This window comes from Ranitomeya imitator, chromosome 3 (assembly GCF_032444005.1).
Source record: "Ranitomeya imitator isolate aRanImi1 chromosome 3, aRanImi1.pri, whole genome shotgun sequence".
NCBI lineage: Eukaryota > Metazoa > Chordata > Amphibia > Anura > Dendrobatidae > Ranitomeya > Ranitomeya imitator.
In genome coordinates, this window is record NC_091284.1 from 254,702,516 (window position 1) to 254,716,582 (window position 14,067).

Consider the following 14,067-nt stretch of genomic DNA (forward strand, 5'->3'; position numbering starts at 1 on the left):
TGGTCGCCATGATATTGCATTAAGATGCAATAATGGGTGATGAAAAGAATGTATCGGCACCAAAATGGTATAATGAAAAACGTCAGCTCAGCATGCAAACATTAGGCCCTCATGCAACCCCAGATCTCGAAAAATGGAGACGCTACCGTTATTGGAAAATTGTGCAATTTTTTTTTTTGTGTTTACCAAACTTTGGAATTTTTTTTCACCACTTAGAGAAAAGAGAACCTAGACATGTTTGGTGTCTATGAACTCATAATGACCTGGACAATCATAATGGCTGGTCAGTTTCAGCATTTAGTGAACCTAGCAAAAAAGCCAAATAAAAAACAAGTGTGGGAGTGCACTTTTTTTGCAATTTCATTGCATTTGGAACTTTTTTCCCGTTTTCTGTTACACGACATGGTAAAACCAATGGTGTCGTTCTAAAGTACAACTTGTCCCGCACAAAATAAGCCCCCACATGGCCATATTGAGAGAAAAATAAAAAAGTTAGGGCTTTGGAAAGAAGGGGAGCACCAGGTCTAACAAACCTCTTTGAAGAGCAGGACTCCAGATGGTGCCTTTTGTGAGTAGCCCCATACAGAAGAGAAATCTGCATGTGCATATACTTTCCATAAGGCTGCAGAGATAACTATTTCACTATTAGGACAACCCCTGCTCATTTCTGATGTTTGGCCCCATTAAAATAAAAACACTATACTCGCCGCTGGGACCATATCTAGCGGTGTCAGACTTTGTGTTCCTTTGGCTCACTTGAGGTTGTTACATCACACGAACCCTGCTAGTGCTGATTGGGCGCAGGGCTCACGTGGGCCTCAGAAATGCGAATGCCGACAACCACTGGAATGGCGCCAGCACAGAAGGTGTTTTTATTTTAACAGGGCCAAACATGAGGAATGAGAAGGGTTTTCTAAGTAGTGGACAACCCCTTCAAGTATGGTGAACATAGGACCATGCTGGAGGGAGCACCTGATGCAAGAATAAGGTGGGGACCCCTTGATGGAAGTACACTGCCTCTGTGTGATTTTAATGGGAAAGCTTTGGCTTGGCATTATTATACTGGTACTGGGGGTTCTGTGGGGAAGCGGGGGCAGGAGCTGGATGTCCCTATTTTGGGGTCGGGTGCTCTGTATGTAGATTGCAACTGTGAACCTGAATGTGGCTCTCGAGGTGAGAAAGACTGAGCACCTCTGCCTTATATTGCTCTCCAATTAAATGGCAACAACCTGCTGACAGATTCCTCTTAATTGTATGACATCATTTATTTTCTTCAAGAGAGAGTGCTTACTCAAGAGTCTGATGGGATCCGTGCAGATATTGTCTGACGTTGACCTGTAAAGATGGTCTTTTTTTAAGGACTTGAGATATATGAATAAACATACAATATGCATGTGAATTGGCATGAAAGGGAGGGGGAAAAGAGATGTGTAGGAGAGGGAGAAGGACAGGAGCCGGAGAAGGAATAAATAAGAAACGTACATAATATATACAGAATAATGCTGTGGATACATGAAGTAGGACCATTATCATTGACAAAGATCGCTTCATAGAGTGACATCATCGTTCAGTAAGTAGCAAGGTGGGAAGGGAATACTAGGGGTTAGAATCACAAGGCAGGAATACAGTACAATAGAACAGAAGTAATACATGCTAGGTAATAGAGGCTGAATGAGATACATTAAAATGGGAAGAAACAGATGTAGAAAGCTGGGAGAGTAATGTAAGAACCACTCCTCCTCCTCCTCCCATCAAACTTTTTGTCTTCTTAATCATCGGAATGCTGATATTACTTTATCAGTAACAATCTCTTCCAAAATCTTTCTTGAAAAAAGCTTTCTCCTCTTCACCATGACAGGATATGGTGCTGGTATTTGTAGTCCAGCATCATGCAGGAATAGTATATTTAGCACTGCCATTTGAATCCAACCTTTTTCAGTTACACATTTTCTTTTTGGCAGATAAAAGACTGGGTTGAAAGACTAATGAAAACCCTCAGGGATCCATCACTTCCCCTGCTTGAACTTCAGGACATCATGACAAGTGTATCAGGGCGTATTCCACCGAATGTGGAAAAGGCAATAAAGAAGGAGATGGCACAGTATGCCAGTAACATCACCTCTGTTCTGTGCCAGTTTCCAAGCCAGCAGGTAATGTTTCAGTGTAGAATATTAGGTGCATTTTTATCATTATTAAAATGTCAGTTTGGTTATCACAGCAGTAAAGGATACATTCTTAGTATGTCTTTTATCTCTGTACTCCAGGAGCCAACAGTAACATTTGGTGGCAAAGGGATAATGCTGTGAGGATATTTTTCAGGGGTTTATTTAGGCTCCTTAGTTGCAGTGAAGGGCGATTTTAATGCTCCAATAGAAGACGACATGTTGGACAATTGTATGCTTCCAACTTCGAGGAAGCTCTTTTCCTGTTCCAGTATAAACTGTGCCTAAGAGCTCAAAGCACCGTCCATTAAGGCTTTGTTGGGCAACTTTGGTGTGGAACCACTTGAGTAACCCACACAGAATCTTGACTTCAAGCCATCAAACCTATGGGTTGAACTATAATGAAGATTGCATTCCAGACCAACTGGTCTAACATCAGTATCAAATGCCTTCTGGATTCAAACTTTATCAGTAGAGTCGATGCTGTTTTAGCTGCAAAGGGCGGACTAATTCCATATTTATGTCTATGGATTTAGAATGGGATGTCATAAAAACTCCTGTAGGTGTAATGTAGCCCCTAAGTGCACCGGTGGGCGTGTCGGTGCACTGGTGGGCGTGTCGGTGCACTGGTGGGTGTGTCAGTGCACTGGTGGGCGTGTCAGTGCATTGGTGGGCGTGTCAGTGCACTGGTGGGCGTGTCAGTGCACGGGTTGGCGTGTCAGTGCCCTGGTGGGCGTGTCAGTGCCCTGGTGGGCGTGTCAGTGCCCTGGTGGGCGTGTCAGTGCCCTGGTGGGCGTGTCAGTGCACTGGTGGGCGTGTCAGTGCACTGGTGGGTGTGTCAGTGCCTTGGTGGGCGTGTCAGTGCACGGATTGGCATGTCAGTGCACTTGCAATCCTCAGCTCCTCTTTTCTTCTCTCCACTGGCACCAACTACACTTCATCATTTACAGTGGAGAGCCAACATGATGTTATGCAGCAGAGCCTCTGTTTAGACTGGAAACGCTTGCGCACTAGGGTATGTGCATATCTTAGCAGTCTTTACACCAGAAATCTCTTGGCAGCAATAACATAAGTAGGCATGTTTTAGCTGCAAAAAAAACAAAAAACAAAGAAAGAACTGAGAACGGGTTTGAGTCGTGGCACAGGAGGCGCACATAAAGGATAAAAATTATTAAAATGGAGAATCAGATGTAAATGAGCACTCAGCCTCAAATTGTTACATCAATCAAATCACTTGTGACAGTACAAATTAAGAATCTATACTCCTGTTACTATGTTTGAGCAGATAATGAAAAATTAGCAGTAGAAAAGGTAACATATATAAGTTCACAACAGATGTACTAGTGTTGCTAATAGCACCTATGAAGTGCGGAGTGCCAGCAGCAGTTAAAATGCCTGGCCAAAGGCTATTGGTGACAATATATATAACATCAGGGCAGCGTCGGACTGGAGCTCCTTGGGCCCACCAGAGAAAATCATTCTTTGGGCCCACTATGTAGCTACATAGAAATAAATACAAGACCACTGATTGTGCCGTAAAACACGCTAATATCAGGGTATAATATAAGGTAGTACACGTTTTAATGATATAGCACGAGTTTGAGTAGCCCCCCTCATAGGGTTGGGGGGTAACCCCCCTCATAGAATATAATGCAGCCCACCTCTTAGAATATAATGTAGCCCCCTCATAGAGTATAATTCCCCCCATAGAATATAATGCAGCCCTCATATAGTATAATGCAGCCCACCTCAAAGGGTATAATGCAGCCCACCTCATAGGGTATAATGTAGCCCCCATAGAATATAATGCAGCTCCCTCATAAATTATGTATAACACAGCCCTCCCCCATAGAATATAATGTAACCCCCCTATAGAATATAATGTAACCCCACATAGAATATAATATAGCCCACCTCATATAGTATAACACAACCCTCCCCCATAGAATATAATACAGCTCACCTCATGTAGTATAACACAGCCCTCCCCCATAGAATATAATGTGGCTCCTCATAAAATATAATACAGCCCACATCATAGAATATAATGGAGTCTTACAGAATTATGGCGACCACGTTGGGGATGGGACTGTGGCTTGTCCCCTGATGTCGCAAATGCGGTGAAACATGTTGAGGGAACTAGTGCGATAAATTTGTATGTCAAATTCTGCCAAATTAGGGTATGTTTCCACGTGCAGGAAACGCTGCGTGTTTGACGCTGCATAGAGCCGCAGCGTCAAACACGCAGCGTCCAGATGTTACAGCATAGTGGAGGGGATTTAATAAAATCCCGTCTCCACTATGCGTGGTAACACGCACGCGGCGGCCCTGCGACTCCAGACATGCGGTGCGTCTTTTAAGATCGCAGCATGTCCGTATACCTTGCGGCGACGCTGTGTCGCAAGGTATAACACAGGGCCCAATGCATGGGGTGCGATGATCCCGGATGTGTGCTGTGAACACATCCGGCATAATCGTGTCCCAGAAGGGGGCGGAGCTTAGCGCAGAGCGGGTTTGCCGCTCCGACTAAACCGCCGGCCATCCTGAAGGTGGACACATACCGTAAGTCTTAGCACTCCACAGTGTTACCCATTAAGTATAAGAAATCCAGCATCGAGCACTTTACTGACAACAAATTTAGGCAGATTAGGGACCTCAATTCTTAGACCCTAAAGCAATTTTTAACATTAATATAATAAAAGACAATTTTAGGGCTTGATAGTGAGCATTTATTGGGAGTTCTCCCCAATTTGTTAATAATGCTTCCCTCCAAAGCCTTTTTCAATCCTCAAATAGAAAAATAGATATGTGTCTGAATTTTTCATAGACACATGGTGTTTGTGAAAATCAGAGGCAAGTGAACAGCCCCATAGGCTATAATGGATTTAGAAAAAAAAATAGGGACCTGTTCTATCTGAGAAAACCACAGACAGAACATGTACGTGCAACATGGATGTCTGAATGAGGTCTAATCACTGATGTTGCAGTTCATCACGTCCCCCCCTGCAACTGATGCCGATAGAACTAAAGGAGCTGTCTGCTCAAAACACAGTGATGAGCTATTCATCCATATTACGTTGTTTGTGGTCAGATTCCCACGCTGACCAACTGTTGGCCGCCAGAATGCGGCCGACCAGGACGGACGACACGACGATGAGGATTTTCCTTCTCCATCCAACAGTTGGCGGCAATATGCAAACACTTTCCATAGAGCTGCAAAGTGCGGGAGATGCTGTGTAGCAGGCGCTGCCGGGTACTGTAAAACGGCTGCAGCTATGAGGCCATGTGCACATGCTGTTGATTCCATTGCGGAATTTTCCGCAGCGGTTTTGATAAATCCACAGTGCAAAACCGCTGCGGTTTTTATTGCGGATTTGTTGCGGTTTTTATTGCGGTTTCCGCTGCGGTTTTTCACCTGCAGTTTCCTATTGGAGCAGGTGAAAAACCGCTGCGGATTCCGCACAAAGAATTGACATGCTGCAGAAAAAAAACCCGCTGCGTTTCCGTGCGTTTTTTTCCACAGCATGTGCACTGCGGATTTCGTTTCCCATAGGTTAACATGGTACTGTAAACTCATGGGAAACCGCTGCGGATCCGCAGCTGCGGAAACGCTGCGGATCCGCAGCAAAATCTGCAATGTGTGCACATACCCTAAGAGCTGGTCTGCTGTACCCAGCAGTGGCTGCTACACATTCAATGGAAAGACTATTGCAGCTACATTCACCACTATAGATAACCCAAATAACAGCAGATCAGTGGTGTGGGGGCTGGATGTTGGATGCCAATAATCACATTATCATAACTGGACCCCTGGATAGGTTATCAATCAAGTTTTGACTGTCCAACACAAATAAATTATACAATTTCTCACATAGAAGTTAGATAGTGAACACAATCACCTTTTAGAAAACTTTCCATTGAATCTATGGCAATTTTGCTGTTCTGGAAGCGACTGGACAAGGCTTCCTGGCCACATGTTCTGCTTATCTGAGAGAGGGGTGAATGATTTATGGCTCCCTCACTGTCTGAATATAGCTGCTCTCCTCCTCAGGGCACTGCAGTGTAGTGAGGGGCTGCCAGACACAGGAGGGGACAGAAACAAACAAGGTTTCCTTACAGCAGGTCTGTACTTTTCCAACTGCTAGTGAAGCTAATAATGGCTGCACAGGCACCAGTCTCCTCTACAGCAGTAACAGACATCATGAACTACATCAGCCTATCACCACTGAGGAGCAGTCTCCCTGCCATTGCGGCCATTACTACCACTGACTAAGAAAGCAGTGGATATACTGCTCCTCTGTCTCATGCAGGCAGTGTGAGAGAGGTCTGTCTTCTGTAGAGGATTGAAGCCGGTCATTTACATTTAAAGGAGCAGCATGTGTAAAGCATGAGGCAGCCCAAAACTGCCTCTAAGACCAGCCTGGGTGGCAGTGAGTATTCTTCTTCAGTAGCACTTTAGCCGGCAGTGTTAGCAGGCTTCCCAAGGCTGATCAGGTGTGCTGCTGCTAAAGAGAAATGGGCGTGGAAAGCAGTGAATATTCATTTCTCTTTAGCAGCGGGCACATGTTTAGCCTCAGCAGCAGCTCCTGCCTCTGTGACCCGCTGCTCCCCCTTCCCTCACTCACGGGTTGCTTAGTGTGGCGCTGGGGCCCTTGAGGCAGCAGGGGCCCAAGGTAGCTGCCAACCCTGTGTGCCAGCAGGGGTCAGTGCCTGGGCCCACCGGAGGATCCTCCGGTTCTCCGGTGGGCCAGTCCGACCCTGCATCAGGGTAAAAAATACCAGTGTATAATGCTTAATGGTTTACAACTTCAAAATAATGACAGAGGTATAAAGTACCTAGTTGTGAAGACCATACTGCAAGATGCTAATAGTATGTATACTATATGGGAGAGTTACAACAAAGCATTTTATCCTATCAGTGAGAGGTCTAAGATGGAAGCCAAGTGACTAACATATATGCGCTGCATGGCACATGTGTGCATAAGGGTACATACCAGGAGGCTGTGCAGTGTTCAGGACCCCGACGCGCATTTTGCACCTTACCAGACCTTCGTCAGGGGTGTGATTCTCCTTTTTAATAATTTTTATTCTTTGTGTGCGCCTCCTGTGCCACTACTTGCCCTTATACTATTCAATAAAGGCCATTTTAGTCATAATACTTTTTTCGTTGTCCTTATATTTTGAACTCCCTGCTCAAACACGTTCTCGGTTCTTTCTTTGTCGGTTTTTCGTCATATTTAAGTGTTTTTTTTTTCCACTTTTGTCCACACTGACACCATCAAATATTTACAAAGTATATATACATATATTTAATTATTATTACCTTTCTGGTGTCTCTTTTCTCCTTGTACATTTTATGTCTAAATATTTTTGCTGCAGTTTTTTTTCTTTGCAAATTTTCCTTACTCATTAGAGTGGGTGGAAGCTACAGCAGAAATGCCGCGTAAATTGACAACTACAATTTTGTTTGTTTGTTTTTTTTTATATATATAAATCTGCTGCAAATCTGGAAAGACAAATAAGCAACACATGTATGGGACTTTGGGAATTTCATTGGCTTTGCTTGCACTGGGAAATCCTTCAGGTTTTGTAAAAAAACTTGCAACATATGCAGACCCTTACTGATATCCATTCTTCTCTCTCCCTGTTTTACACAAACGTAAAAATAAAAAGGAAAAAAAATCTTTTTTCTTCATTCTGATCTGTCCTTGGTTACAATAAAATCTTTGATTAGCCTTCACCTTTTCCTCTTAATGTTTAACCCCCCACCTCACATACCGGCTACGAATAATGATTGCTAGCCCTTAACGCGCAAGCTTACGGATCCCTAATTTTTATTTATTTTTATCTTTTTGGTTTTTTTTTCTCACCATGTTCTTAATTGCACAATTAAAGTTCTGTTTTAGCATTGTATCGTTGGTGCTGGAGCCCAGTCCTTATGGATCTTCTCTCCAGTTTTTGAGAATCTCTGGCTGATGTAAAAATATTTTTTTATATTGCTTTTTTTTTTTTTTTGTTCTTTGCTTAATGAAAGCCATATCTAATTTTATATGTGATATATTTTTTTTTACACAGATTGCAAATATTTTGGACAGTCACGCAGCTACACTGAATCGTAAATCTGAACGTGAGGTTTTCTTTATGAACACACAGAGCATTGTGCAACTGGTGCAGAGGTGAGACATGTAAAGCAGTCTTCCATGACCATAGATTTGGTTCTCATACTTTGATATTGACATAATTTAAAGGTGCATTCTATCTTTGCATCTTTAAAGAGGAAGTAGCGTAAAGCATGTATCATATAAAACATTGAACTGTTTTGTCACTACATCTGTTATGCATATCTATGTCTGTATGGTTACAACTGCAAACAGATCTTGGCAACACATGTCATGTTTGCACAGGAGTAGATATAGTGCAAATCGGTTCGCTGGACCCGTTCCCACATCCCTGTACATAATCTGTTGGCCCTGGACAGTATTCCTGCAAACAGTCTCTTGCCTGTAGGCATCCCTGGCTCTTCTTTTCATTGACGTGGCATTGCTAAACACTGCAGCATGACGCACATCATCATTATAGCTTGATGCACATGTGACTCTGCACCAGGCTGGATAATCCAGAGCACAGCCACAGATGCTGACAGGTAGGAGGTGTTTTGCAGGCCTCCATTTCACACATTACTTACACGACTACTGGACCAGGTCTTGCAAATCGATTTGTACCATTTCTACACAGGACAATTTACTGCCAAGAATGATGATTTGCAAGTAAACTTATAAGTCATGATACCCAACATGTGCCATTATGAAACCGAGACCACACTGACCAAGTACCTCAACGCACTTTTCGCGTCTGGGGGGAACTGGGGGAATGCTAGCAGCTGTTTAAATAGTGCACATATTTTCTAGTAATTTACCTGTGTAATTGGACGCACGTCTGCCATTGGTCACTGCATTTCTTGCCGCGGCTGGTGTTCTGGAAGTCACACTGCATATATCAGCACAGCTCGACCTCTGATTGGACGCTGGATGGGAGGCATGTGATCTGGTGGCAGGCATCTATATAAACATTGTATCACAATTCAACTAGCATTATAAATATGGCTAACAAATACTGAACAATAATATATATATATAGTCATGACTGAAAGTGTTGGCACCATTAAAACTGTTCCAGAAAATGAAGTATTTTTCCCAGAAAATTATTGCAATTACACGTTTGGTTATACACATGTTGATTTCCGTTATGAGTATTGGAACAACACAAGAAAAAAAAATGAGAAAAAGCAAATTGAACATAATTTCACATAAAACTCTAAATACTGACCTGACAAAATTGTTGTCACCTTTCCAAAATTGAGGGTAAACAACTTTATCCAAGCATGTGGTGCTCATTCCAACTCACCTGTGGCAAGTAACAGATGTGGGCAATATGAAAATCACACTTGAAACCAGATAAGAGGAAGAAGTTGGCTCAATCTCTGCATTTGTGTCTGTTTGCCACAGTTTGCTTGAAAAACAGAAAGAGAAGAAGAGAACTGTTTGAGGACTTGAAAGCTAAAATTGTTGAATATCAACAATCTCAAGGTTAACAGTCTATCTCCAGAGATCTTGTTGTTCCTTTGCCTATGATGCACAAGATAATCAAGAAGTTTCCAACCCATGGCAGTGTAGCTAATCTTCCTGAAGTTCAACAAAAATTTAAGCTGTCCTACAGGCTCTGGTTACATCAGTGTCAGTGCGAACTATCCGTCGACATTTGGATGAAATTAAATGCTATGGCAGGAGACCCAGGAGGACCCAACTGTTGACACAGAGAGATACAAAATGCAAACTGCAGTCTAGCTTTTTTACGTGAGTAAGCCAAAATCCTTCTGGGAAAGCGTCTTGTGTACAGATGAGACCAAGATAGAGATTTTTCGTAAATCACCTTATTCTACTGTTCACCGAAACCGGAATGAGGCCTTCCAAAGAAAAGAACACAATACCTACAGTCAAATATGGTGGAGGTTCAAAGATGAAGTAATATAAGATAGCGGCGCCGTTGCGAATGGTGGGTGCGGACTGCAGCGGGTGAATTCCTTTATCACTACTAACGTGTAAGAAGCTAAGAATAAAAATATACAATATATGTATGCACCCGTGCTACGTCCTACTTTGCATTAAGTAAAAACACTATTGATGTAGGATTTACCTGCTCAGTGAGATGAAGTGCTCGAGCTGTTCTAATAGAAGCGTGAGTCAGGTCAGGGGAAATATAAATATGCTTTCTAAAAAAGAGAGACATAGATAGTTGTTAAATGTATGTTCAGATGTTATACTTGGGGTACATATGTATATACACACATTGATAGCGTTGTTTTATGGTAAAGAGGCTGATTTGCTCGTTTCAGGATGTCTCTTGCGTAGAAATGTGCACTCAGAATGTAAGTCTGAAAAAAGAGGGATCTCTATATATATCTCATAAATATGTGTACATAAAATAATAATGACAAAGCCCCTGAAGATGATCGGGCTATATGTTGGTTTGTACCTGTTTCCCAAAGAAGTATAGGCGTAAGCAAACTCCACAAATCATAAGCTGCTTCTGTGCCTGTATGTTGCGACTAGATAGGTTTGAGCAGAGTCCAGAAATCGCACGCCACAGTGAAGTGATAATAAAGTAATAGTTTATGAAGCAGGACTACTTAGCTGTCATGTTCCTGTTCTGGTCTTGATCGCTGTAGATTCCGATCTTCTGCGTGCGCCGTCCCGGCTGGTGACAGGCGTGTGCGTGGTTGAGGATCTACAGCGGATCGTGGTGGGAGCCAATAACCTACGCGTTTTGGAATTACTGCGGATTCCTTCATCAGGGTTGGCTCCCCCTGCGCTGGTTATCCTTAAATACATGCAGTTAATTTTGCATAATTTATTCAAATGCGAATAGCTCCACCTCATTATTCAGACCTTTCGGTCTTAGAGTATCCAGTTCAAAAATCAAGCGGGTTTCCTCGCGTGACATAAGTTTGATAAAGTCCCCATTTCTCCAATCCTTTTGGACCACTTTAATACCCGTTATTTTTACTCCAAGAACTAATCCCTTGTGATACTTTGCAAAGTGTTTAGACAGGGGGTGTAAATCATATTTGTTGCGAATATTACTTAGGTGCTCATTGATTCTTTTACATAGGGGCCGTTTCGTGCGCCCTACGTACTGTTTTTTTACACGGACACTTGATCACATAGATTACTCCTTGTGTTGTGCAATTCTCTATGTGGGCAGATGGGAGACCACCCACATCTACCAGGGAGGCGAGCTGCGCGGAGGTCTGGCCCTATGGCTGCGTTTTATTGATGACCTCTTTTTTATTTGGGAGGGAAACGAGGACTCTCTACACCATTTTTTAACGGATATTAATAAAAATGATTTTTATCTTGAATTTTCAGCTACAACAAGTAGAGAGAATGTGCATTTTCTAGATTTGAATATCTCCATTTCAGAGGGTCACATTCAAACATATACGTACACAAAACCAACAGACTCCAACAGCATATCTGTAAATAGTTGTCATCTTCCAAGATGGCTACTGAATGTGCCTCGGAGTCAGTTTGTCAGGTCACATCGCAATTGCACTAGCTCTTTGGATTACTTGAGGGAAACGGATGTTCTGATAAAAAAATTTTTTAAATAAGGGTTATGACCATATATTCCTATTAGAAGTGAGAGATAGCGTACAGGAGATACCAAGGTGTGAACTTCTACGTGACAAGATTAGTATGACGGACAATATAACCCCCCTCCAACAACAAGACCTAATTTCTATACCAATTATCACACAATACAACTCCAACACCAAATTGCTGAAAAAAATGAATAAGCATTGGGACCTCCTAAAGGAGGATAAAATAATTGGAGATAAACTTCCAACACGTCCGAAATTCGTCTTTAGAAAAGCACGTAATTTGGGACTAACTATTGCACCTACAGTAAGGAACCCCAAACAACAAAGTGACACTAAGGGACCATTCAAACACATACTAAAGGGCTTTTTTCCATGTAAAAAATGCAAAATGTGCAAATCAGTAGCCCCGACCAAGCAAAAATCCGTGCTATCTCATAATGGCACACAAATTGATATTACGGACTTTATTACATGCACAACACAAGGAGTAATCTATGTGATTGAGTGTCCGTGTAAAAAACAGTACGTAGGGCGCAAGAAAAAGCCCCTACGTAAAAGAATCAATGAGCACCTACGTAATATTCGCAACAAATATGATTTACACCCCCTGTCTAAACACTTTACAAAGAATCACAAGGGATCAGTTCTTGGAGTAAAAATAACGGGTATTAAAGTGGTCCAAAAGGATTGGAGAAATGGGGACTTTATCAAACTTATGTCACGCGAGGAAACCGGCTTGATTTTTGAACTGGATACTCTAAGACCAAAAGGTCTGAATAATGAGGTGGAGCTATTCGCATTTGAATAAATTATGCAAAATGAGCTGCATGTATTTAAGGATAACCAGCGTTGGGGGAGCCAACCCTCATGAAGGAATCCGCAGTAATTCCGAAACGCGTAGGTTATTGGCTCCCACCACGATCCGTACCTTTCAAGAGCAGCACCACGTGACTGCCGGTCACGTGACCTGAAGAACGAAGGTCCTCCTGAAGGTCCTTCTCAACTTCCGCTGTAGATCCTCAACCACGCACACGCCTGTCACCAGCCGGGACGGCGCGCAGAGGATCGGAATCTACAGCTATCAAGACCAGAACAGGAACATGACAGCTAAGTAGTCCTGCTTCATAAACTATTACTTTATTATCACTTCACTGTGGCGTGCGATTTCTGGACTCTGCTCAAACCTATCTAGTCACAACATACAGGCACAAAAGCAGCTTATGATTTGTGGAGTTTGCTTATGCCTATACTTCTTTGGGAAACAGACACAAATGTTAACACAAAAGGGGCAGTGTATATTTATATAAGGTTAGAATATCTTAAAATAAACAAGTACCAATCCACCAGAGTTAGGAACCCAATTCCAAAAATAAGAAACGTGGCAAGGGTATATGTATAATAATATATCTTTATTAAGTAATGGTGATAACATATATATATATATGTGCACATATGGAAGGATATAAAATTACAATCACAATAATAAAATCACAAAAATATAAATAAAAATGTATAGGTAGATATAAGGTATGCCAAAAAGGGGTAATGTCAGGACTCTCATAAAAAACGAAATGCAAAAAATATATAAAAAATGCATATATATATATATATAATTTTTTTTTATTTTTTTTTTGCATTTCGTTTTTTATGAGAGTGCACATATATATATGTTATCACTATTACTTAATAAAGATATATTATTATACATATACCCTTGCCACGTTTCTTATTTTTGGAATTGGGTTCCTAACTCTGGTGGATTGGTACTTAATTCTTTGGGAAACAGGTACAAAGCAACATATAGCCCGATCATCTTCAGAGGCTTTGTCATTATTATGTTACTAGATGGTGGCCCGATTCTAACGCATCGGGTATTCTATAATATGCATGTCCACGTAGTATATTGCACAGCCCATGTAGTATATTGCCCAGCCACGTAGTATATTGCCCAGCCATGTAGTATATTGCCCAGCCACGTAGTATATTGCCCAGTCACGTACTATGTTGCCCAGCCACGTAGTATATTGCCCAGCCCGCGTAGTATATTGCTCAGCCCGCGTAGTATATTGCACAGCCCGCGTAGTATATTGCACAGCCCGTGTAGTATATTGCACAGCCCGCGTAGTATATTGCCCAGCCCACGTATTATATAGAAATGTGGGCATCATATCCCTGTTAAAAAAAAAAAAAGAATTAAAATAAAAAATAGTTATATGCTCACCCTTCGTTGGCCCCTGGATCCAG

At 42.1% G+C, this 14,067-nt stretch overlaps 1 protein-coding gene across 2 annotated transcripts in view; it reads left to right on the top strand.

Annotated features, from left to right (window-relative positions):
- The window catches only part of ACACA (acetyl-CoA carboxylase alpha), a 575,142-nt gene that overhangs the window by 98,875 nt on the left and 462,200 nt on the right, over positions 1-14,067 (top strand). For both annotated transcript variants that reach the window (XM_069756397.1, XM_069756396.1), the window contains exons 22-23: positions 1,962-2,150; positions 8,238-8,338. In XM_069756397.1, the coding sequence (XP_069612498.1) occupies positions 1,962-2,150; positions 8,238-8,338 (290 nt within the window). The remainder of the gene's footprint in view (positions 1-1,961; positions 2,151-8,237; positions 8,339-14,067) is intronic.